Consider the following 26,883-nt stretch of genomic DNA (forward strand, 5'->3'; position numbering starts at 1 on the left):
ACTGCGCTTCCCGTAGCCAGACGTTTTGGCCAAATATTTTTTATAATTATACCAAATAAGACCACAGAACAAGAAAGGAAGTGGGCAGAGGCAAGCATTCTAGTATACATCTGCATATTTCCGTTAGGGAACAACTACTCTGTGTGTGCGTGTGCAATAACTCAATTTACCTTTGCACTCCTTCTAAAAAGTATTTGTTTACAACTTTTGCAAAGGATAAAGTTTACAAAACATAGTACATACTGTTCATAGCATATTCTAGTTTTGGGAACAGAAAACTGTATTGAGATCCAATGTTTAATTGATGAGAAAATGTGCAAAATGTGGGCCAAAATCCATCTCTTCACATCTTCTCCCACTGCCCACCAGTAGGCTTCCTCTCACTACCATATTTGGTAGTGAGTAAAAACGCAAACCGGATGCTTCACATTTATACATCCAGTGAAATATCTGTCTCATTCTTTTATCTGTGTTTTGGGGGGGTGGGAAAGAACGCAAAGAGGTCAGGAGGAGGAGAAACCACGTGTGATTGCCATGTTCAGCGTTGACTGTCCTTCCTCTGTAGACTTGTTTTTGTAAGATCGTACCCTCTGCATGTAGCTGGCTAGCCCGTTAGCTAAATAAGGAGCATTTAACAGATTCACATAGCAATTTTGAACAACGGATTTTTGTTGCCACCTTTGACTAACTAGCTGCCAAATAATGGTGAGCAAAACTGATGACATCCCGGCGTCAGTACCCAACTGTAATGTTAACACAGTTGATGTTGTAGGAGAGACGCCAGACCGCAAAGAGAGTTCCAAGTCACCACACAAGGACCCTTGTGGTAAGCAACTAGCTAACGTTACGTATTTATCAAGTTTGATAGACTATCCTGCGAAATGTTAAAGCGGTATCGGAATGCTGGGTAACTAACGTTAACTAGCCTAGCAACGGCATCGGTTGTAAGTTATGAAAGTGTGCACATAGTAATGTTAGCAAGCTAACTGCACAGATGCAGAGTTCATTCAAAGTAACTTAGTCATCTCATCTGTCACTGAGTTGATTAGTCTGCTAACTGGCTGGAAATGCAGCAATGGGCCTCAGCATTCAAAACAGTTTTCTATAACCAAGATGAGTAAATTCTCAATTAAACGATGACAGCTAGCTACACCAGCCATTTTAGGCTTGTTTGAGCTGTTGAACTAGCTACCTTTAGTTGTTGTGTTGGCTAAACTAACGTTAGCATGTCGCAAAGTGGTTAGCTCTGGCTATATCACGAGGGTTTGGCTAACAAATCAAATAACTTAAGTATTTAGATAATGAGAACATTGTTGACAGGTGAGCTGTTCGGCTAGCAAGTTAGCTCATTAGCTGTATGTCAAACAAAGACACAACCCTTGTTGTGTGGCTGACTTGATGTAGCTAGTTAAAGTTAGCTAGCTTAGAAATAGTTAACTAGCCAGGCTTGGCTAGCTAGTAGCAACGCAGCCAGCGGCGATGCTGGCTTGTTGTAGAAAAATGGTTGATATAAATGTGATTCTAGAAATAGTCGTAAGTGTATCCAGTATCTTAACAGTGTCGTGCGAGCACCTGACGCACATGGGACCACAGCTGTTATGTACCTGCCTGAAAGAAAGAATGGACTGAAGGTCACCTTCAGTGGAACTGCACATTAAGAGAACAGAGGGGTTCTAATCGATGTGAAGTAATTTCACACGCCGTTTTCTATTAATAGAAACGTATTTGTTTCACATTGTCCATCAAATGCATGCTATTGTTGTGACCTAGTAATATCGAAGTGACCAGATCACCAATGTCTCCGTTAGTTGGCGTGATACCTCCCCGGCCTCCCTCCCGTTCAGAACCAGAGGTTAGCTGTTCCTCGACCGGGAAGCGGAAGCTGGCCCTTTGAGAATAGTAATGGTGCATGCACCGTGAGAGAAGGTTGTACTTGAGACATTCTGAGTCATATAGCCGGTAAGTGTCGTTTAAACAAACCGATAATCATTGTTCGCCACCGATCGCATCATTTAAAGTATTGATGGTCGAGACTATAGAGGTCGACCGATTATGATTTTTCAACGCCGATACCGATTATTGGAGGACCAAAAAATGCCGATACATGTATTTGTAATAATGACAATTACAACAATACTGAATTAACACTTATTTTAACTTAATATAATACATCAATAAAATCAATTTAGCCTCAAATAAATAATGAAACATGTTCAATTTGGTTTAAATATTGCAAAAACAAAGTGTTGGAGAAGAATATGAAAGTGCAATATTTGCCATGTAAGAAAGCTAACGTTTAAGTAAGAAAGCTAACGTTTAAGTTCCTTGCTCAGAACATGATAACATATGAAAGCTGGTGGTTCCTTTTAACATGAGTCTTCAATATTCCCAGGTAAGAAGTTTTTGTAGTTATTATAGGACTATTTCTCTCTATACCATTTGTATTTCATTAACCTTTGACTATTGGATGTTCTTATAGGCACTTTAGTATTGCCAGTATAGCTTCTGTCCCTCTCCTCGCTCCTCCCTGGGCTCGAACCAGGAACACAACAACAGCCTCCCTCGAAGGAGCGTTACCCATGCAGAGCAAGGGGAACAACTACTCCAAGTCTCAGAGCAAGTGACGTTTGAAACACTATTAGCGCGCGCCCCGCTAACTAGCTAGCCATTTCACATCGGTTACACAAGCCTAATCTTGGGAGTTGATAGGCTTGAAGTCATAAACAGCGCAATGCTTGACGCACAACGAAGAGCTGCTGGCAAAACGCACGAAAGTGCTGTTTGAATGAATGCTTACGAGCCTGCTGCTGCCTACCACCGCTCAGACTGCTCTATCAAATCATAGACTTAGTTATAACATAATAACACAGAAATTTGAACCTTTGGTCATTAATATGGTCGAATCCGGAAACTATCATCTCGAAAACAAGACGTTTATTCTTTCAGTGAAATACGCAACCGTTCCATATTTTATCTAAGGGGTGTAACAGTCTAAATATTCCTGTTACATTGCACAATCTTCAATGTTATGTCATAATTACGTACAATTCTGGCACATTAGGCGGCCCAAACTGTTGCATATACACTGACTCTGCTTGCAATGAACGCAAGAGAAGTGACACAATTTCACCTGGTTAATATTGCCTGCTAACCTGGATTTCTTTTAGCTAAATATTTTTAGCTAAATATAGTTTAAAAAATATATACTTCTGTGTATTGATTTTAAGAAAGGCATTGATGTTTATGGTAAGGTACACATTGCAGCAACTATACGCACCGCATCAATTATATGCAATTATATGCAACGCAGGACACGCGTTAACTAGTGATTATGATTGATTGTTTTTTTTTATAAGATAAGTTTAATGCTAGCTAGCAACTTACCTTGGCTTCTACTGCATTCGTGTAACAGGCAGTCTGTCTCCTCGTGGAGTGCAATGAGAGGCAGGTGGTTAGAGCGTTGGACTAGTTTTTTTTTATTGAACCTTTATTATTTATTATTTAACCAGGCAAGAACAAATTCTTATTTTCAATGACGGCTTAGGAACAGTGTGTTAACTGCCTGTTCAGGGGCAGAACGACAGAATTGTACCTTGTCAGCTTGGGGGTTTGAACTTGCAACTTTCCGGTTACTAGTCCAACGCTCTAACCACTAGGCTACCCTGCCGCCCCCAACTGTAAGGTTGCAAGTTTGAATCCCACGAGCTGACAAGGTGAAAATCTGTTGTTCTGCCCCTGAACGAGGCAGTTAACCCACCGTTAACCCACCTAGGCTGTCATTGAAAATAAGAATGTGTTCTTAACTGACTTGCCTAGTTAAATAAAGGTGTTAAAAATACCTATTTTCGATTGTTATGAAAACTTGAAATCGGCCCTAATTAATCGGCCATTCAGATGAATTGGTCGACCTCTAGTCGAGACAGTCACATGACGTACTACTGGTATAGGTTTGGTGAATGTATGGCCACTGTTGAAATTACACAACCTTAGGCAGCTTTCACGACAATGCCACAGCTTTCAGTGTCACATTTGACAGGACCTTGAGTTGCATGCATGTGTTGGCACGACTATAACTTTACACACACTAGGGTTAGTTCAGTTGTCAAACTTAGATAGGTCTAACTTGGATAGGTCTCATCATTGTCACGATTATTGAGCGACCACTGTACTTGCGTCTGTAGAGATTTTCATTGATAGTAGGGACTCATTTTGTCACAGCCAATGACTGACATGTGTATTAACATATAATTTGTATCAGAATACAACTCTTTATTCCAGCTATTTGTAGGTATGTTATGTTTAATCAATTATTTGCATTTGTTAATGCAGATAATTATTTTGAGACCTAAACAACACTTATGTACCAATCAGTATTTGTTGGACGATGAAGCATCTTTTTAATTGGCTAGCCTACACCTAGACTAGGCTAGCCTACACCTAGACTAGAGCCTTGTATGTGCAGCACATCGGCTATCATGCTTTCTTCAAGTGAATATAAGTTCATGTTGATGGACAAAGTGTTTGTTCATCATAGAGCTTTTGTCTGTTGGCAACGTTTGTCAGCTATTGACAAGATTCATTCACAACTCCATAGGTAAAAAATTATCATTACCAACAAAATCATCATTTACCCCTAAACCACTTCCTATTCTTATCAACACTTCAAGATACTATCACCTCCCTGATCAGCTTTCTAATGCAACTCACCTCTCATTTAATAGAAGCCTGCTGGACTGGATAAATGCATCAGGCCTAATTTAGAGCCTGTTGGCTAACTACCAAGACACTGAGCTGTGTATCCTGCAGTACTTACAGTATTGTGACAGACAGCACATGGCAGACTGATGGGGGTTGAGGGGGTATGTTAGTGATTGTAACCAAAGAGGTGGTCTTTATAGTCTTCTTGTCACTGCCCAGACTCTCCACACCCTCCCTTCTAGCCCCATGTCATCTCTTGTAAAGTTTTACTAACCTCAGGCCTTCGTAATCACAACACAGAGAGGTATACTACAAAGCAGGATCAAATGAGTTAGCCAGCTAACTTTGATAAGCAACCCAAAATGACTGATTGGCTTTTTCATGAAATATTTTTGTTGTTGTTGACCATGCCCGTTTCAAGATGATCTTTCTCAAAAATATAGTTATATCAGAATATTTAGGAAGGTTAGCTGGCTAAATCTTTGATCCTGCTTTGTAGTACACCCCTCAGGTCTGAGGTCATATAAAACAACCCATTCTAAAACACATCAACATGCTTCAGACAGAGGAGCCATTTGACTGGTTATGAGAACTCCCTGCTAAGATGTATGCATGACTCTTCAGGAAAGCTTTCCCTCCCTGATCTCTATCAATGTATCAAAATAAGGTTTGCCATCTTGTGGTGTAATAAATCTATCTATGTTGGGCTTTGTAAAAAATAAATACAAATAAAGCCTTGCTCTGTGTTCCCCCCCAATGTTCTCTGTTCGATTTCTTGTTGCCCTGAGCCCATGGTCTGTAGGCCCGCCATGTCAAGTGGATGGTGAATTAATTCATCTTTAGTCGAAGCAAGAAACACGGTCAGTCTGTGGTAAACCTTGATCAGAGATATAACAGCAGACGGGGCAGTTTGGAGACTAGTGGTTTGCTCTCTGGATTAGTTGGCCTAGTGGTGGTCTTTCGCAATTTTAATTGAACAAGAACGTTAGTAGTGATCAAGACATTCACACCTCGAGGAAATTATTAAATGATTGTTGATCTCTTGTAGCTCCTTTCTATTATATGTTGATATCTTGTAGCTCCTTTCTATTATATGTTGGTCTCTTGTAGCTCCTTTCTATTATGTTGATCTCTTGTAGCTCCTTTCTATTATATGTTGATCTCTTGTAGCTCCTTTCTATTATATGTTGATCTCTTGGAGCTCCTTTCTATTATATGTTGATCTCTTGGAGCTCCTTTCTATTATATGTTGATCTCTTGGAGCTCCTTTCTATTATTTGCCTGATTCATCTCCTTCGTCTTCCTTCCCATGCTATCAGGGACCTAACTCTGTGTTTTTGTCCAACTGGTTTAACTGAATGCTGGTCAGACTGGAGGTCTTCTGCAGAATAATGCCAGTATGGCAGTTTGCAGATTTTGATTTCCCTTCCTTCCATATCTTCATGCCCTAATAGACTGCAGCTCTGAAGGGTTTGGCTCTTTGGCAAAAGGTTGTAGTGATAATGGTAATTTGTTGCTGCCCTCTTCATATGTGAATTGTGACCAACAACATGAATCTCTCCTGTCTACACTACACACAGTGACATGAAGGCTCAACCTCAACAAGTTTAGTTTGGCTAAAAGTTGAGTTATGCAGAAGGTTGTGTAATATTGGACCCTATTCCCTATCACCTCACCCCCTCGTGCTCTGTTCTGCTGCTGTAGGGCCAAGTGGGTCTGTTTTGAAATTATTAGGCTACATGATTGCTTCAGCTTTCATAATGCTGTGTAGCACTTCGTACTCTTGGTACTGGCTCTTTTGTACTCTTGCCTTCTCAGTGCAGATTGGATATCATTGGCAGCCAGCATTCATATACACTATTATTTGCAGGCATTTCCACTACCTTCTCAATTTTAATTGAGAAACTAAAACGGTTTACATTTTCATTAAATTACAAGTTACAAAAACAGTCAAGCTGAGCTAAAAACTGAATCTTGAATAAAGCGGAGGGCCGTGTATGACCGAAAGGATTCCCACTGTGTGTTTGTGACCACTCTAAGAAAATGCAATAGCTGGGCCATTGATGGAAGAATGAATGGAGTGATGAAGAGTGACTTGGATCAGGCCCGAAGTAGGACACCCAAGGGGAGAGACGGAGTAACTGATGTAACCTTATCAAATCTGTCTGCTTCTACAACAAGGCAGGAGGAGCAGTCACTGGAGACACAGGTCACTGAACCTGTTCCTAAAAAACAGTTGATCCCTTCCTTCACCTCCCTTCTGACCTACAGAAACATTATCCCTTGGCTCCTATTGTATGTTCAAGTCTTTTCTCCTTGCTCTTTTTTAGAAGTCTGTCTTCTCTCGTAGCGTTGACCAGTTATTGGCCAAGGCTGTTGTGTTTGGTTTTCAGAGCATGACAAGTCTCTTTCTTTCTCGCTCCCTCATTCCCTCCCCCCTCTATTTCTATCCCCCTCTCTATTTTTTTTTCAAAATTTATCTTGCCTGCTCTCTCTTTTACTGTAGATTTCCCCCTACCGCCATGCCAGCTGTTTACCCTCCCCCCAACTACCCCCTCTACGTGTTATCCCTGACACTGCGTTACCCTTGACGTTGAACAAGGGCGTGCTGGTTGCAGTTGTCTGGGAGAGAGAACAGCCCTTCCACAGGCCCCACTAGCTGATATTTATGTATGTAGCCTTTCCTCTTGGCAACCCAACCCACACCATTCAAATGAGTTTGACAATATTATTTTGGCTACTTTTTTATGATAGAAAAAAATGTTTAACAGCACCTTCTTGCCCTTTGCTGTTGTCTGTGCCCAATAATGTTTGTACCATGTTGTCCTGCTGCCATGTGGTGTTGCTACCATGTTGTGTTGCTGCCTTGCTATGTTGTTGTCTTAGGTCACTCTTTATGTAGTGTTGCGTTCTCTCTTGTCGTGATGTGTTTTTTGTCCTATATTTTAACTTTTTATTTTTAATCCCAGCCCCCGTCCCCGCAGGAGGTCTTTTGGTAGGCCGTCGTTGTAAATAAGAATTTGTTATTAACTGACTTGCCTAGTTAAATATAAAAATAAAGCTGTGGTAAATAGGAAACACCACTGCTACAGCTAGAGGCGTTTTCCACAGTTACAAGGCCTTGTGCCAGTGAGGCCCCTAAGGAGGTTGAGATGGAGAGTAGATGGATACATACACAAGGATGAGGGGAGGAGTTGTGTGGTTGGCTCTATTTTCCTTTCACACTTTATAGTAAAGTTCCTTGTTGTGGACCTTGGTAGTCTGGTGCCCTATGTGGAGAAGGCCAAAGGCACCAGGCAAACCACTAGCTTTTGTGTTCTGTACAATAATCTGAGTGATGGTTGAGAGAAGCAGACCATGGTAACCTGTATACCTCTGCCCCACAAAGCTGGAGATCTTGTTTTCTGTGCTAATTGGATCCTATTGTTCTCCTTGGATCCTATAAGTCGCCAACTTGGCACTGTAGACAATGCCCTTCCGGAGTAATCTAATCTGGCAACATGCACTACTTTGTTTGCTAACTGTAGTCTTATTATCCTTATTAATTTAGATATGTGTCACTCTGCCATGGCAACGCCTTCTCTACCCATCTGTCCAATCAGATAACAAGCTATGTTGAACGTCTCTCCTTCTGTTCAATCACAGGGCACAGTGTAGACACAGTGGTGATGAATGGGGGTGGGGCCCACAATCCTTCGGAGGAGGAGTCCAAGCAGGATGGGGCTGGTGACACAGACGGTGGGGAGGATTCTAATGAACAGGAAGTGATTGTGATTCAGGATACAGGTTTCACTGTGAAGATCCAGGCACCCGGGACGGAGCCTTTTGACCTCCAGGTACAGTACATACTTAGACAGCCCAACTGCCGGTCCCAATTTGCTCACTACCCCTTGACCCGCCTAATCCTTTGACGTCTACAGATCTGTAAGGTGTAAGCAATATAGTGGAAGCTCCACCAGCACACTGTTTATACCTATCCAGAGGCTTCAGATCTGCAAACATTGAAGGGTTAGGGACAAGGTGTACAAGTAGGGACCAAATTGTGACCAGCTGTACAACCATACACTGTCAGTCTCTATTGCTATAAGATGTTAATTCCGCCCGCTCCCGCAGGTTTCACCCCAGGAGATGGTGCAGGAGATTCACCAGGTGTTGATGGACCGTGAGGACACCTGCCATCGTACCTGTTTCTCCCTGCAGCTGGACAGCAACGTGCTGGATAACTTTGCTGAGCTGAAATCCATCGAGGGCCTGCAGGAGGGCTCCCTGCTCAAAGTAGTGGAAGGTAGGACTTGGTGTTTTGGGTATGTTCTAAAGTCAACCCCTAGTCCTAGACTTTATTGATCTTAAAGCCTAAGGATTGTTTAGGTGTAAGATCTACTCCTAGTTCCCTTCCTAGAGTGTTTCCTCGACTGTAGACCAGGCGTGGGCAACTCCAGTCCTCGGGGGCCTGGTTGGTGTCACACTTCCCCCCATCCCTAGCAAACACACCTGATTTAAACTAATTGCATTTTTAACTGAAGATCATGATTAGTTGATAATTGGAGTCAGGTGTGTTAGCTGAGGCATAACTGTGACACCAATCAGGCCCCCGAGGACTGAAGTTGACCAGGCCTGCTGAAGACTGTCCCTAGATTGCCTCAATAATAATGAAATGGCTATCCTCTCGGTCTCTCCAGAGCCCTACACAGTGCGCGAGGCCCGTATCCACGTGCGTCACATCAGAGACCTGCTGAAAGGCCTGGACCCGTCTGATGCCTACAACGGCGTGGACTGCAACTCCCTCTCCTTCCTCAGCGTCTTCACTGACGGGGACCTGGGAGGTGTGTGTGTTTGCGTACCCATTTGTTTATTTGCGTGTGTGTTTGGGTGGGTCTGTCAGTGAGAATTGGGGTGAGTGATATTTCAGTCAGTATTCTGAGGTATCCAGCCACCTTTGTACTACATATTAATGTGTATGTACAGTGGGGCAAAACAAGTATTTAGTCAGCCACCAATTGTGCAAGTTCTCCCACTTAAAAAGAAGAGGCCTGTAATTTTCATCATAGGTACACTTCAACTATGACAGACAAAATGAGAAAAGAAAATCCAGAAAATCACATTGTAGGATTTTTAATGAATTTATTTGCAAATTATGGTGGAAAATAAGTATTTGCTCACCTACAAACAAGCAAGATCTCTGGCTCTCACAGACCTGTAACTTCTTCTTTAAGAGGCTCCTCTGTCCTCCACTCGTTACCTGTATTAATGGCACCTGTTTGAACTTATCAGTATAAAAGACACCTGTCCACAACCTCAAACAGTCACACTCCAAACTCCACTATGGCCAAGACCAAAGAAGTGTCAAAGGACACCAGAAACAAAATTGTAGACCTGCACCAGGCTGGGAAGACTGCATCTGCAATAGGTAAGCAGCTTGGTTTGAAGAAATCAACTGTGGGAGCAATTATTAGGAAATGGAAGACATACAAGACCACTGATAATCTTCCTCGATCTGGGGCTCCACGCAAGACCTCACCCCGTGGGGTCAAAATGATCACAAGAACGGTGAGCAAAAATCCCAGAACCACACGGGGGGACCTAGTGAATGACCTGCAGAGAGCTGGGACCAAAGTAACAAAGCCTACCATCAGTAACACACTACGCCGCCAGGGACTCAAATCCTGCAGTGCCAGACGTGTCCCCCTGCTTAAGCCAGTACATGTCCAGGCTTGTTTGAAGTTTGCTAGAGAGCATTTGGATGATCCAGAAGAAGATTGGGAGAATGCCATATGGTCAGATGAAACCAAAATATAACTTTTTGGTAAAAACTCAACTTGTTGTGTTTGGAGGACAAAGAATGCTGAGTTGCATCCAAAGAACACCATACCTACTGTGAAGCATGGGGGTGGAAACATCATGCTTTGGGGCTGTTTTTCTGCAAAGGGACCAGGACGACTGATCCGTGTAAAGGAAAGAATGAATGGGGCCATGTATCGTGAGATTTTGAGTGAAAACGTCCTTCCATCAGCAAGGGCATTGAAGATGAAACGTGGCTGGGTCTTTCAGCACGACAATGATCCCAAACACACCGCCCGGGCAACGAAGGAGTGGCTTCGTAAGAAACATTTCAAGGTCCTGGAGTGGCCTAGCCAGTCTCCAGATCTCAACCCCATAGAAAATCTTTGGAGGGAGTTGAAAGTCCGTGTTGCCCAGCAACAGCCCCAAAACCTCACTGCTCTAGAGGAGATCTGCATGGAGGAATGGGCCAAAATACCAGCAACAGTGTGTGAACCTTGTGAAGACTTGCAAATAAATTCATTAAAAATCCTACAATGTGATTTTCTTTCTCATTTTGTCTGTCATAGTTGAAGTGTACCTATGGTGAAAATTACAGGCCTCATCTTTTTAAGTGGGAGAACTTGCACAATTGATGACTGACTAAATACTTTTTTCCCCCACTGTATGTGTCCTCGGCAGCAGGCTATAAAACATATTTGGTCAAGATGCGTTAGTCTGACCTGTGACCTTATCGTCTCCTCTGTAGACAGTGGTAAGCGGAAGAAGAAGGGCAGTCAGCTGGAACAGATAGACTGTACCCCTCCAGAACACATCCTGCCTGGCAGTAAAGAACGCCCCCTGCTGCCTCTCCAGCCACAGAACAAGGACTGGAAGGTAATAATGACGGTAATTATGGTGATTTTAGCAAACACTTTTATCCAAAGCGACATACAGTTTGTAGTGACACATATTTCATATTTGTGGCCCATGCAGGAATCAAAACCCACACACCTGGTGTTGTCAGCAAGCTAATCATGATCATTCTAATGCCTTTTCATTTACATAGATTCATGTTTATCTCTGACATTGTCTGACAGTTAAAAAAATGTCACATTCTTCAAGGAGTTTGTCCATTTGTAGTTACTGGTTTGCACTCCAACCTTTGATCTGCTTGTAGGAGCCATTTTTTAAAATGTTTATAGCTGACAGTGATTTGCCAGACTTACTCAAGCCTGGCACTAGTACACTATTTCTAGAATTAGTAAACATGGTTGAAAAATCAAGGGTAAGATTAGTTAAGTGACTGAAACCAGCATACATCAGCTGGCTGGGTCGTATTATATCCTTACCACCATAAAGTGCAGATGAAGTAATCAGTCTATGGCCCTTTTCCAGTATCCACAAGTCATAAGTCACATTCCAATGTCCATATCTGATTCTGCCTCTCTCTGTAGCCCATGCAGTGCCTGAAGGTCCTGACTATGAGTGGCTGGAACCCCCCTCCTGGCAACAGGAAGATGCATGGTGATCTCATGTACCTGTATATGGTGACTGTTGAGGAGAGACACATCAGTATCACCGCCTCTACACGTGGCTTCTACCTCAACCAGTGAGTCTGGCTTTCCCTGTCTCTCATTAGAATTACCGCATACTGTTTTCATGCTACTGAACCAAGCCAAGCTGTATGTATTGTGTTGGGATGATTACGCATCCACCAGCTGCTGGAACTGTACTGGAAAGTTTGAAAGGAAACTATCAGAGCCAGCATGGTTAGGTTTGGCTAGATGGTGTGAAAAAGTTTACTATCTAAGGGCGAAAGTTGACCATAATGAGCGATGACCATGGTGTTGTGTTCCAGGTCGACCACCTACACCTTCAACCCCAAGCCAGCTAACCCCAGCTTCCTCAGCCACTCGTTGGTTGAGCTGCTGAGCCAGATAAGCCCTGCCTTCAAGAAGAACTTCACTGCCCTGCAGAAGAAAAGGTAAGTAGTCTACACTATCTACAATGCACTGTGCTTTTTATTAGTTCTGTGTAATGGGGGGGAAAACATCATTACTAATAATTGTATGCTTATCAGAATTTTACACTACCGTTCAAAGGTTTGGGGTCACTTAGAAATGTCCTTGTTTTTGAAAGAAAAGCAAAAAAATGTAATAACATAAAATTGATCAGAAATACAGTGTAGACATCGTTAATGTTGTAAATTACTATTGTAGCTGGGAATGGCAGATTTTTAATGGAATATCTACATTATCAGCAACCATCTCCTGTGTACCAATGGCACATTGTGTTAGCTAATCCAAGTTTATAATGTTAAAAGGCTAATTGATCATTAGAAAACCCTTTTGCGATTATGTTAACACAGCTGAAAACTGTAGTGCTAATTAAAGAAGCAATAAAACTGACCTTTAGACTAGTTGAGTATCTGGGGCATCAGCATTTGTGGGTTCGATTACAGGCTCAAAAGGGCCAGAAACAAATAACTTTCTTCTGAAACTTGTCAGTCTATTCTTGTTCTGAGAAATGAAGGCTATTCCATCTGAGAAATTTCCAAGAAACTGAAGGTCTCGTATTACTCCCTTCACAGAACAGGGCAAACTGGCGCTAACCAGAATAGAAAGAGGAGTGGGAGGCCCCGGTGCACAACTGCAAGAGGAGAGTACATTAGTGTCTAGTTTGAGAAACAGACGCCTCACAAGTCCTCAACTGGCAGCTTCAATAAATAGTACCTGCAAAACACCAGTCTCAACAGTGAAGAGTGAATAGGTGACTCCAGGATGCTGGCCTTCAAGGCAGAGTTGCAAAGAAAAAGCCATCTGACTGGTCAACAAAAATAAAATAGTAAGATGGGCAAAAGAACAGACACTGGACAGAGGAAGATTGGGGGAAAAAGTGTTATGGACAGACAAATCTAAGTTTGAGGTGCTCAGATCACAAAGAAGAACATTTGTGAGACGCAGAAAAAATGAAAAGATGCTGGAGGAGTGCTTGACTCCATCTGTCATGGTGGAGGCAATGTGATGGCCTGGGGGGGCTTTGGTGGACGGTGCTTTATTGGAGCAAATTTCCTCCTACAACACGACAATGACACAAAGCACAGCTCCAAACTATGCAATAACTATTTAGGGAAGAGGCAGTCAGCTGGTATTCTCTCTCTATAATGGAGTGGCCAGCACAGTCACCAGATCTCAACCCTATTGAGCTGTTGTGGGAGCAGCTTGACCGTAGGGGTACGTAAGAAGTGCCCATCTAGCCAATCCAACTTGTGGGAGGTGCTTCAGGAAGCATGGGGTGAAATCTCTTCAGATTACCTCAACAAATTAACAACTAGAAGGACAAAGGTGTGCAAGGCTGTAATTGCTGCAAATTGAAGAACACAGCTATTATTTCAATTAAAAATCATTATTTATAACCTTGTCAACGTCTTGACTATACTTCCTATTCATTTTGCAACTCATTTCATGTATGTTTTCATGGAAAACAAAGACATTTCTATTTGACCCAAAACTTTTAAACGGTAGTGTATATATATTTTTTCAGAGCTAACAATATTAGACAGCCATGGTTGTTTTTCTTGATAATTCTGGTAATTACTTCTGAGGAATACTCCCACTGGCTAATTTGGTTTCTGATTGGCTGCAGGGTTCAGCGGCATCCGTTTGAGAGGATAGCCACACCCTTCCAGGTGTACAGTTGGACTGCCCCCCAGGTGGACCACACCATGGACTGTGTCAGAGCTGAGGATGCTTACACTTCCCGTCTGGGCTACGAGGAACACATACCTGGACAGGTACACACACCTCCCGTCTGGGCTACAAGGAACACATAAATGGACGGGTACACACACTTCCCGTCTGGGCTACGAGGAACACATACCTGGACAGGTACACACACTTCCCGTCTGGGCTACGAGGAACACATATCTGGACAGGTACACACACACACCTATAATACTCTGTTTTGGTTTCGCGTAACATTGCGTCTCTGTTATTTATTCAGACACGAGACTGGAATGAGGAGCTGCAGACGACCAGAGAGCTGGCCCGGAAGAACCTGCCTGATCGCCTGCTGAGAGAGAGGGCCATCTTCAAGGTGAGCCAGCCTACAGCAGTAGTTGAAGCTAAACTTCTTTCCCGTCTTCTGTCTCCTGCACTCTGGCCCTCTTATTTGCTTTTGCTAGTGAGCTTTGCTCCTCCTTGAAACACCCTCCTTTCAGCTCCGTTTCTCTGTTTCCGTCTATATCTTGTAGTGTGCAAACTATTACGCTGCTTTCCATCCTCTACATCCTTACACGTTCACTCTCTAACCCTCCTCTCTCCAGGTCCACAGTGACTTTGCGGCTGCTGCCACTCGCGGTTCCATGGCGGTGATTGACGGCAACGTGATGGCCATCAATCCTGGCGAGGAGACGCGTATGCAGATGTTCATCTGGAACAACATCTTCTTCTCCCTGGGCTTTGACGTCCGTGACCACTACCGCGAGCTGGGCGGGGACGCTGCCGCGCACGCTGCTCCCACCAACGACCTCAACGGTGTCCGGGCTTACGGGGCCGTAGACGTGGAGGGGCTGTACACCTTGGGGACAGTGGTGGTGGATTATCGTGGTTACCGTGTCACGGCCCAGTCGATCATCCCTGGTATTCTGGAGAGAGAGCAGGAGCAGAGCGTTATCTACGGGTCTATCGACTTTGGGAAGACAGTGGTGTCTCACGGGAAGTACCTGGAGCTTCTGGAGAGGACCAGTCGACCACTCAAGGTGAGGATGATATGAGGATAATGCCAGTTTCATGCTTTATTTTTAAGTCTGCTAATTGTTTGGGATTTACTTTATTTGTCACTACAAAGTATGCAAACTTCAATATCTTTTGTTGAACTGTTTTTCTGTCACTGCACCGGCCTACAGACATTCAACGTTTATCACTGCCATGCCACAAACCTGCCATACTGTGGTTATCACATTCTCTCTGTCATAATGACTGACTCTCCCACCCCCAGGTCCAGAGACACAATGTACTGAATGAGAAGGATGAGTCCATGGAGCTGTGTTCCTCTGTTGAGTGTAAGGGCATAATCGGCAACGATGGACGCCACTACATTTTGGACCTTCTGAGGACCTTCCCCCCCGACCTGAACTTCCTGCCTGTGGAAGGGGAGGAGCTTTCCCCTGAGAGTGTGAGAGAGGGTTTCCCACGCCAGCACCGCCACCGTCTGGCCTGCCTCCGTCAGGAGCTCATCGAGGCCTTTGTTGAGCACAGGTACCGTAGAGCGCTTTAGGGAGGTGTTTTAATTGTGTGTGTGGGCTGTGGGAATAGCATGGAGACTCTACCTTTCACATTTACATACCTGTGTTGTAGTGATTAGCTATGGGCTTCCTTGGTGGTTTGTGTGCTTTAGATAGGGTACTGGTTACATCCCTCAAGATGGTCATCAGATGATATTTTTAGTGTATGATTGGGTCTGTGCAGATTTGAATGCTCACGTAACTGACTATGTCCTACCCCTTCAGGGATAATAAAGATTCTGTACTCTACTCCTCAGATACCTCCTCTTCATGAAGATGGCAGCGCTTCAGCTTATGCAGCAGAAAGCCAACAAGGAAAGCAAGCTAGCCACCCTGACAGAGAATAGCAGCCCCGGGGCAGCCGTTCCAGCCCTGCCCTCCACAGAGACCCCCGATGCCTCGGCCGAGTCCTCAGAAACTTCCACAGAAACCCTCACTGACGCCAACTCAGACGCAGTCCAGACGGAGACCACCTCCACCTCTGATGCCCCTCAGCCAGCAGCAACAGAAGCCACCACCACAGAAGCAGCCCCCAAGACAGAGCCAATGACAGAAACAGACAGTTCAGCTACAACAACCACTAATGCCTCCCAGGCAACCCCTATAGAGGATAATGTGGTTCCCACGGTGACCACCAATGGGTCGTTGGTGCCCTTTGCCACAGCAATTCAGAACGGGGAGTGCGAGAGCCCTCTGGAGGGTAAGGCTGAGGATATTATCCCTGGCTTAGCCCAGGCCAAAGAGCTGGCTGAGTCTTTAGCCGAGGAAGACGGATCCGGCATCGGTACGTCCAAACCGTTGCAGGGTAGAGAGAGGCTGGGGAAACCCAGTCGGTGGGAAAATGCATTTAAAGAAGAGGGCTCTTTTAATTTCACTAAGACATGCATTTAGAAGTGTGTGTGTGTGGTTCATCTGTATGTTGCCATCTTCATGAAGAGGTGTCTAAAAGGGCTTAATGCTGGTGTCTTAGTTGCATCTCTCCACCTGGATATTTGTCCCTGTCTAGTTCTTAGCCTCCTAAGTGACCCCAGTAAAATCACTTGCAGTGTGGGATATAGCAATCCAATAACCACAGATCTTTCCGTTTTGATTTCTCATTGGCTAGTGTGACAATTAATCAAAGGGTTTGTGACTCAGAGTCAATTTGAGGAAAGATGAAAGTGATTTTTGGGGAGCTTACACCATATAATTTTGATTTGTTGCCCAGGTAACTTGTTATATTGATATTCATTCAACTTCTCTCTCTTCCTCCCCTGATCTCTCCAACCCCACCCTGACCTGTTTCCATCAAGACCCTAAAAGCAGAGAGGTGGTCCTCAACGCCTGCAAGGCCGTGGGTTCCATCAGCAACACCTCCTTCGACATCCGCTTCAACCCAGACATCTTCTCTCCAGGTAGGAACTGTCACTTTATGGTGGTGGATGATGGGAAATGTAGCGCTTTTAGGAGAAGTTTGCTGTGGCAGCTGGCTCTGTTGAACAGTACCAATTGTTGATAATTTTTTGGTATCAATTGCTGTTACCTCCAAAGCACTTCACAGGAATGACCTTATTTTCACATTCATGAAACTAGAGCGTAATAAAAGACTATTGCACCCCCTCCCCCCAAAGAATTCTGATGTCTCTCCCACAGGAGTGCGTTTCCCTGAGGACAGTGCGGATGACATTCAGAAACAGAAGCAGCTGTTGAAGGATGCTGGAGCCTTCATGGTGTCCTGTCAGATTCCGTCTCTGGTAAGTTTCAGGGCAGCAACATCATACCAAGCACAAGCAGTCATTACCTTCACTATATTACAACATAGTCAGCCATACAATTGGGTTTAATTATTTATTTACTAAATACCTAACTAATCACACAGAATTACACATTTAAATCATAACTTAATTACGTCATAAAGGAAAACGTCCCTAGCGTGCGGAACAGATATGACAGCTGGTTACACAAAAGAAAAGGGGCTGGGTTTGAGTGAAAGAGCGAGAAGACTGAGGAACAAAGGGCGAAGCTGTGCTATCGTAAATACAGTATCTTATTCATTCTAAATTACCGCCCATTTGAAAAAGGAAAATGCAATAAATATTTACTCTGAGCTGCGCTTCAGTAGGTTGGTGGTAGATGGAAGGCCGTGTTGACCAACCGAGTCCTTTGAAGGTTGTCGATTGGATACGTTGTAGTAACGTCGTTGTGCGATAGACGGGATACTCTGTCTGTTCCTTCCTAACCCTCGTTTGCAGCGGCTGTTGCTAACTCAACGGCTAGGAGGTATCACTTCTGTAGTGAATAAGAGTTCAAAGTTCATACCATTCGCAACCAAAGCTCACACTGATGTTGGCTTCGTTCTGTAGTTATTATCTGAACCATTCTGACATCGGACCGTCGTCCTCACGTCCTCGGAACAGGAGGTTATATTGTCGTCAAGGGCTTATATAGGAAGGGAGAGGAGGGCGTATTTGAAAAGTTTTATAGCCCATGTCCCTTCACAGGGGCAGGCCACTGATAGGGCTTTGCTCAATCTTATGAAAACCCAATTCTCACATTTTAGAAGCTCAAATCACATTTCATCCCATCACGAATAATTTCATATTCAAACATTTTAAATTGAACAACAATTCCATGTGAATCCGATAACTCTGATGTGTAGACTTCCACTGTAGAGTTTGTCATCTTATCATTGATGAGAATGTCTCCGGTGACAACCGAACTGACATCATATTCATTAAGTACCACCACATTATGTTCAATTGGTCGGTTTACCAGAATATAGTTAATTTTCCCCCACCTTCTGATGTTCCCGGAATCTCTATGTTAACCAAGGGGTTTGCAAATGTAACATCATGCATGTTCATTAATTGTTCATGGTTCATTGAACAAGCATGGGAAACGGTGTTTAAACCCTTTACAATGATGATCTGTGAAATTGAAATTATTTGGATTTATCTTTGAAAGACCGAGTCCTGAAAAAGGGACGTTTCTTTTTTTTGCTGAGTTTATTTGCTTACATCACTATCACTAGCCTTTGTTTGTCTAGCTATTTGTGGGTGAGTGGGTTGGTGTGTTTGTTTTGGTTATTTGTATTTTGTTGTGAGGGTGTGGTAATTTTTAATTTCTTACATTGTATGTGGAAATTTATTGTTATTTTACTTTTAACTTTTTTCACTCCAGGTAAAAGACTGTCTGGACCACAGTGCTCTGCCCATGGATGGAGCCACGCTGACTGAGGCGCTGCACCAGAGGGGCATCAACGTGCGTTACCTAGGCAACGTACTGGCGTTCGTGGACCAGACCCCAGCCAAGGCACAGCTGGAGCACTTCTATGTAATCATGACCTCCATTCGATCTTGAAGACTGACTGAGGAGAATTATAATGAAGGGCAATGATATCATTATGCTAATCATGCTAACCTTCTATACTGTTCTGTTGTTTCTACTGCAGACATTGCAGAACAGAGTGCAGGACAATAATCTGCATTCAGCTTGTTTCCTTTTTATTAAATTGTTTTGTATGTGTTCTGTAGAGAATAGGTATCAGCGAGTTAATCACCAGATGTGCGAAACATATCTTCAAGACATACCTCCAGGTGAGCGCTATTTTTCGAGCAATGATTGTTGTAGAATTATGATCACACAGATCTTTGCTATTTTGCACCACGGAATTGTCACCCCTACTTGCTTATCATAGAATGTAATTGTCTCCCTTTGAAATTGATTAAATATGAGAACAATAGACTATGTACTCCGTCTCCCAGGGTGTTGAGTTGTCGGCCCTCTCCGCCGCTGTCAGCCACTTCCTCAACTGCTTCCTGTCCTCTTTCGATGCCGTGGCACACTTGCCTGCCGACGAGCTCGTGTCGCGCCGCAAGAACCGTAAGCGCCGTAACCGCGTCCCGGGGGGAGGGGACAACACTGCGTGGGCCAGCCTGACACCCAGCGAGCTGTGGAAGAACATTGTCTCTGAGGCCCAGAGCTACTACCACTTCACCCTGCACTGGTGGGTGAGAATTAGGATTGATTTTGGCACAATAGTAGGCTTGACGTTAGCACATTATGCTAACAAGCTACCTCTTCAGCCTGCACTGGGTGAGTGTGCTTGGGTTAAAGTTGGTGTATGTTTTCCTAAAAACATGCATCTTTCTACAGCGAGAATGCCGACCAGGTAGTGGAGAAATACGGTCTTCAGAAGATCACCCTGCTCAGAGAAATCTCTATCAAAGCTGGCATCCAGGTAACTGCCATCAAAACTTATTTAGACTAGGTGCAATGTTCAACATATTGTATACATCTGTCCAATACCTTCAGATCTACAGAAATGCCTAGGAAGTAGGGGCCAGGGTTCAAATTGTAATTCAAAATGTATTTTAAGGATGTCACGTTTTTAACCCTCTCCCTTCTAACACTCTTCCTGTGTCTTCTACCTCCCTGCGTTTCTAGATCCTGATAAAGGAGTATAACTTTGACAGTCGCCACAAGCCTGCTTTCACAGAGGAGGACATCCTTAACATCTTTCCTGTGGTGAAGCACGTCAACCCCAAGGCCTCCGATGCCTTCCACTTCTTCCAGAGTGGACAGGCCAAGGTCCAGCAAGGTGAGGCTAGCATGAGGCTACTAGACCTCAATCAGCATACAGCACTACTTACACTTATAATGCAACTCACATGCATGCGCACACACCTGCTACAGGTCCAGCGTGGTGAGGTGGGTGCCAGTCCTGCTAGGCGGGGTCAGCATGGTTCCTCCTAGGGCTAGAGACAGATGTAAATTAAACTCTACTCACACATGCAACACACACACACACACAGGAAAGTTGAGGAGAAATGTTTCCTTCCTCCCCATACAAACCATGCAGATACATTCAGTGTCATGCAACTTACATTCAGTGTCCTCTCTGAACCCATTCACATTACTTTCTGTTGCGCTGTACAACAATTGTGGAAGCCTGACTTGTCAACAAGGTCTCTGTGTGCAGGTTACCTGAAGGAGGGCTGTGAGTTGATCAACGAGGCTCTGAACCTGTTCAACAACGTGTACGGGGCCATGCACGTAGAGATCTGTGCCTGCCTGCGTCTGCTGGCTCGCCTCAACTACATCATGGGAGACCACCATGAGGTGTGCTGCTCTCGACATTATAAACACATTTTGATATTCCTCTCACGCATGACAACAAATGGCCACAGCAATTCCAATGACGCAGTCCTGACTGTGGTCTTCTCTGTCCACAGGCTCTCAGTAACCAACAGAAGGCTGTCTTGATGAGTGAGAGGGTACTGGGCGTCGAGCACCCCAACACTATCCAGGAATATGTACGTATCCAGGAAAATTTCTTTTTTTTTTAAGACAGGTTGTGTTTACTGTTTCTAAATGCCTCTGGTTGCTTTCTCTCCCCAGATGCACTTGGCTCTGTACTGCTTTGCCAACGGTCAGCTGTCCACTGCTCTGAAGCTGCTGTACCGTGCTCGCTACCTCATGCTTATGGTGTGTGGGGAGGACCACCCCGAAATGGCGCTTCTAGATGTGAGTGGGCCACAGTATTTCATTTATTTTCTTTTGATTGAAACCATCCTGTGGGTGTTTGTCACAATGTTAACTCTGAAGTTATCTACCATTTTTGTGTAACCCTTTGAGGTGTGTTTGTGACCTTTATTAAATCAGTTCTCCTTACACCTGTTCTCCCTGTTGTCCCGGGTCTCCTCCTGTAGAGTAACATTGGCCTGGTGCTGCATGGAGTAATGGAGTACGACCTGTCTCTGAGGTTCCTGGAGAACGCCTTGGCCATCAACACCAAATACCATGGACCCCGCTCCCTCAAAGTAGCCCTCAGGTAACTAACTACAAGGAAGAGTCATTTCTTGAGTGACTGAACATCAATTTTGGTATTATAACTGATTTGCTGTTCTATACTCCAATTTGTATTATCTTCAGTTGATTTAATACAAATCCAATGCTCTTCTGCAGTCATCATCTGGTTGCGAGGGTTTACGAGAGCAAGGCAGAGTTCCGCTCTGCGCTCCAGCAGGAAAAGGAGGGCTACACCATCTACAAAAACCAGGTTACAGCTACAGTACACAACTCTACACATCTTCTACACATCCTCTCATCGGAAGTGGCTTAAGAACATTTGCTGAAATAAGAATATGTGCTAGATTACCAACAACTGATAATAGTTTAAGGTCTCTTTCTCACTTTCTTCCCCTCTATCCCCTCTCAGGTGGGAGAGGCCCACGAGAAGACTAAAGAGAGCTCCGAGTATCTGAAGTACCTCACACAGCAGGCTGTGGCTCTGCAGAGAACCATGAACGAGATCTACAAGAACGGCTCCAACGCCAGCATCATGCCACTCAAGGTACGTGGCTTAGGGCCTAGCTATATTTTCATATGGGTTTTTATCTGTAAGACAAAATGAAAGGGCCTTGTATTGTCCCAGATGATAGCATACCTGCGTCTGTAGATTATGCTTTCAAATGTATTGTGGGTGTTAGAATCATAGTACAGTGTGTAATTTTGTTGGGTTCCACCACTTTTTCCAGTTCACAGCTCCCAGTATGGCCAGTGTTCTAGAGCAGCTCAATATCATCAACGGCATCATCTTTATACCCCTCAGGTAAAGTGAAGTAGCACCTTATTTTTTACAGTTTGCTTTGAAAATAGAAACCTGTCAGGACCCAGTACTGACCCCTGTGGAATTCCATCTCTTAAAAATATAAATGTGTCAGCGCTCAACATTAACCCTTGTGCTATCCTAACCCATTCACTCTGCAGCCAAAAGGACTTGGAGAACCTGAAGGCGGAGGTTCAGCGGCGGCAGCAGCTTCAGGAGTCAGGGAAGAGCGTGGAGGATCTCACTGTGGACGGTCCACTAGAGCTGGAGGACAAAATACCCATGGACGTTAACGTTGATTAACGTCAAACCCTCCACACCACATTACTTTCTGCAAGGGAGAGGACGTGATACAACTGCCATCTTCTTGAATGAGCATGTGGACCCGAGAACTGAGCTGTCTAAAAATCGACAATGAAAACAAAAGGGGTGAGGGGCAGACAAAGAGAAATATCTATGTATACAGTAGGTATAGAGTTTATAAGAGGAACTTCAAGGAGTAACAGAGCAGGAGTTAGTATATACAGGCGTAGGAGAATACAGAATCCATGTTAACATGTTCAGTCTGAAAGCCTACAGCCTCAAGAGCTTTGGTAAAGAAGCAGAACGAATGTAAACTTGATATCTGCTGCTGTGTGTGTGTGAGAGAGAAGGCGACCAAGGACGACCATGACATTGTATTACCAGAGCCTTATCCACTGTTCATCCCACTCCACATCAACCAACTGTTCTGCCTACCCAAGGACCACTTTTTACCCAACACCTCCAAAACTCCTGAAAAAGCCACTGAGGCAACTACGGCTTCCAACTACGGCTTTCATCATGGCCCCATGTTGCCTCAAATAACATCTGACACCCTGTCCCAGAACTCAGGGGATTCTTTTTTTAAATTTTTTTTTTACTGTGTGCTAGGTGAGATTAAAGTCACTAAAATTGAGAGATTTCTCTTTTTTGGGCCACAAAATGTAAACTCCCTTCTCTTGCGTTTAGTCTTGTTAAACCTCCCCACCAATCACCCATTTGCTCTTGAGTGTACCCTATGGTCAGTCAAAATTGTATTTGTATTTCATGGTTTTATCATGAGTTGCTGCTGTGTCTGTTGGTTCTATCACAGAAAAACAGACGGTGACGCATGTATGCTCTCCAATCAATCTTTTGATTGTTACACCTTTTTTTTTGTAAAAATGTATCTTTTTGTAAAAGCAAAATGGAAACGAGGGAGACGCCATTTTTAGCTCTGTCAATTATCCATTAATTTAAAGGTAAAGTCAGCGATATGATGTAGGTGCACAAAGTAAACGGCGTAGTGGATCAATTTCCGCAACAACCTAGAGTGAAGCACAAGGCTAAACTCACCCAATGTTTTAGTCCCGTACCTACCACACTCGAACAGTTTGAAGCGAACCCATGCACATGCGCTGATACTGTGGGAGCAAAGTCAAGCGCCTCGCTCATTGAATTATCTGTGGTGTTGCCCGTGGCAACATCATTTCGCTGTTTACCTTTAAGCCATGTCCTGTTTTTATAGAAAATATGAGTGGAAAAGATGTATAAATAAATCTGTCTATGGGGTTTAGACAGGTATTTGATCAATGTTGATGGAAATACAGATATGAAACGTACAACTATGGCTTGAGCAGTAGACCTATATAGATGTGTCCAGTCTTCTATTTTTCCACTTTGAAAGAATATGTGCATGTATGTTTTTGTTTCTTTGTGTTTGTGTAGTCCGAGAGAAGGAATCGGATATGGCCATGAGGAATTTGACACTTGCAGCTTCGTAGTATAATGACTTGGTTGGGTAAGCCACAACTTTCCAAATGTTTTATTTTTTATATGCAATGGCTGTGTTTACACAGGAAGACAAATTTAGACATTTTGTCCAATTATTGGCAAAAGGCCTGATTTTGGTCTAAAGACCAATTAGTGGCAAAAAGATCAGAATTGGGCTGCCCGTGTAAACAAAGCCATAGTAAAACCATGGGATGGCTAATGCGAACTTCCATTCTCATGTAACATTCTTGGCCAGCAATGTTGTAAATCTGCTCATATGAAGTGAGTATATGAGAAACGTATAGTGAGTATATGAGAAACTCCTTGTTTCAAAATAGTAAACTGTTGTTTCCATTGTTTGGTAAACCCATTCAACAAGTTGACAGTAATTCGGCAACAGCAGGCGATGTATGAACAAAGTTTCCTCGTCAGTATTGAGTGCACTTTCCAGTGCTGTCTGTCTGAATGCATACACACATACAGCACCACCAAAAGTGGGTTGAGAAGGGCTTCTTCAATATACCAAAGAAGACTGATCGAGGTGTGTGTTTTGTGGGCGCTTGTGTACGACCCTCCCTTGCAAATGTCTTTCTAAAAATTGTTGCGGTGTCTAAATGTATGTGATTAAAGCAATAGAAACTATGCTGGAACTGATCCTTTGAAGTGCTGCACTTGTGTGGCTGCACAAACTGCTGTCATTGTAAGTAAAAGGCTGTCACCAAGAGAGGGGACAGAGCAGTTACAGTAATGAATCTCTTGATTATTATGCTCCTAAAAAGCTGGAACAATATAATTTTGTAGGATTTGTGCCTATTTATGCTTTTCAAAACGTTTTAAAATGTTTTTCTGGTTTCTTTAAATGTTTGCTCATGTTTTTCAAAGGAATATCATTGGTTTCCTTTTTGAAATATGTGTATCTGCATTTCCTTCTCAGGTTCAACTTCCTCTGTCAGTCCTGTCTTGCATTACACTTAGTAGCCATGGGGTGGTGCTCTAGAGTACTTCAGAAACAAATGAGAAGGTTTTATTCGTGTGAAATAATTTTGTCCCATACGATGTTAACAAGCATATCTCAATGCTAGTGTGTAACTAACTGTTCCATATGCTTCTCATTCACTGGACGTTGAGGAAAGGAAAAAAAGTATTTGATGGAATTGTGACGATATGAACCTGAAAGTTTTCAGACTATTGCTTGATGAACATTTAAATTGTTGACACCTTTACAAAAGACTATAAGATTCTGGCCATTTCTGATAGAAGAAACTTATTTAGAGTGATCAAAAATACTTTTGTCTGCCTCAACATCACTTTTTTTTCATGGATCATAATCATGCTACTTCAATTTAATCACAAAGGCACTAATTATTGTTGGAGTTCAGCTGCAATTCTGTTCTAATTGCGTCATAATATACCTCTTGATACATTCAAGTAATTGCATGAGAAACTGATTTGACTGTTCTTTAGATGTTCAACATTTGGAGACATTCAGAATATAAAGGATATCCATCCATACAAACCAAGGGGTTTACATAACATGAAGAAATATGTAATTTTCAATGCTCTGGAAATGAAAAATTGTAATATTGACAAAATTATACATTGTCTTCAGCTTTGATAAAATAAACTGGAGGTCTGTCACTCCCTACAGAATTAATCTAATTTTAAACCTCTTCAAATGTCTCCCAGCACTTAACTGATGTTGCACATATGATAATGCTATTCTGTACATTTACACATCCATTTCATGTTTTCTCCAATTTGATACAAAAACTTGTATTTTCCAGAGATAGCACATCGAATCACCTAAGTAGCACACAAGAAACCACCAATCGAGCCATCTCTTTACTATGTAGAAAAATAAATAGAAGGCTCTGACCATCAACATTTCATAGATGCACTGACACTGAGCGGGGTTTTCTCTGCCCTCTTCTAGTGGGGAGAAAAATAGGTCCTATGGGGCAAAGACAGTGCAAATATGGTCTCTATCACCTCAGTGTAGCTGGCTGTCTAACTCAACGAGGGTTTGTCAGTTTGATGTTTCATTCTTCTATTTTCTCTCTTACCTTGAACTGATGAAATTTCTTCTGCACATTTCTAGTGTTAAAGTCTACTTCCCTGGCTGTGTGGTACCTGTCTGTTGCTCTTTACAAAATAACAATCTAATTATTTTTGGTCGTGAGTATGCTTTTGTATTAAAATGAATAAAGAAAACTAGCAAATAACAATTGGCTTGGATTTTTAATAACTACTCATGTACATTGAGATCTAATCAAACTTTTCTGAAATGATTCCAAGCTATCTGACTTATATTAACCTTTATTAAACTAGGCAAGTCGGTTAAGAACAAAATCTTATTTACAATGATGACCTACCACAGCCAACCCCTAATCTGGACAACGCTGGGCCAATTGTGCGCTGTCCTATGGGACTCCCAATCACGGCTGGTTGTGATACAGTCTGGAATCGAACTTGGGTCTGTAGTGACGCATCTAACACTGAGATGTAGTGCCATTCTTGGACATGCAATTAGATGCAGTCCTGTCATTATCATGTATTTCAATGGTAAAGACTGGTTGCTTGTCTCTGCTAGCGGACAGGGGACCTGTCACACAAATGTTACAGTACGTAATTCATAGACCTATGGGACGTCATCAAGAGAGATCAAATTCTGATAACATTCTGGAATCTGAATATCCACTATAAACAGACGTAAATGACACCATTGACAGAGGCTGACTAATGATGTGTTGTCAAAAATAGTGAGTGTTTACAGCTAATA

The 26,883-nt window shown here is 43.2% G+C and overlaps 1 protein-coding gene across 6 annotated transcripts; it reads left to right on the plus strand.

The window, feature by feature from the left end:
- Positions 1-514: 514 nt before the first annotated feature.
- On the plus strand, positions 515-26,326 carry LOC139382294 (clustered mitochondria protein homolog). Of its 6 annotated transcripts, none has more exons than XM_071126176.1 (27): positions 515-826; positions 8,344-8,534; positions 8,812-8,983; positions 9,378-9,521; positions 11,225-11,352; positions 11,913-12,067; positions 12,317-12,442; positions 14,104-14,251; positions 14,461-14,553; positions 14,783-15,217; positions 15,457-15,716; positions 16,000-16,526; positions 17,035-17,136; positions 17,375-17,475; positions 18,902-19,054; positions 19,255-19,317; positions 19,486-19,727; positions 19,877-19,961; positions 20,168-20,321; positions 20,703-20,842; positions 20,956-21,036; positions 21,122-21,247; positions 21,433-21,554; positions 21,689-21,782; positions 21,942-22,076; positions 22,261-22,334; positions 22,493-26,326. In XM_071126176.1, exons 1-27 carry the CDS (start codon positions 703-705, stop codon positions 22,632-22,634), a joined length of 4,317 nt encoding a protein of 1,438 aa, XP_070982277.1. In that variant the 5' UTR covers positions 515-702; the 3' UTR covers positions 22,635-26,326. The 6 variants fall into 6 exon arrangements, with proteins under 6 accessions (XP_070982277.1, XP_070982276.1, XP_070982279.1 ...); XM_071126175.1 differs by having other exon boundaries at positions 516-826; positions 11,225-11,364; XM_071126178.1 differs by having other exon boundaries at positions 517-826; positions 16,000-16,442.
- The last annotated feature ends 557 nt before the right edge of the window (positions 26,327-26,883 follow it).

The sequence above is a fragment of the Oncorhynchus clarkii genome, chromosome 24 (assembly GCF_045791955.1).
Source record: "Oncorhynchus clarkii lewisi isolate Uvic-CL-2024 chromosome 24, UVic_Ocla_1.0, whole genome shotgun sequence".
Classification (NCBI taxonomy): Eukaryota; Metazoa; Chordata; class Actinopteri; order Salmoniformes; family Salmonidae; genus Oncorhynchus; species Oncorhynchus clarkii.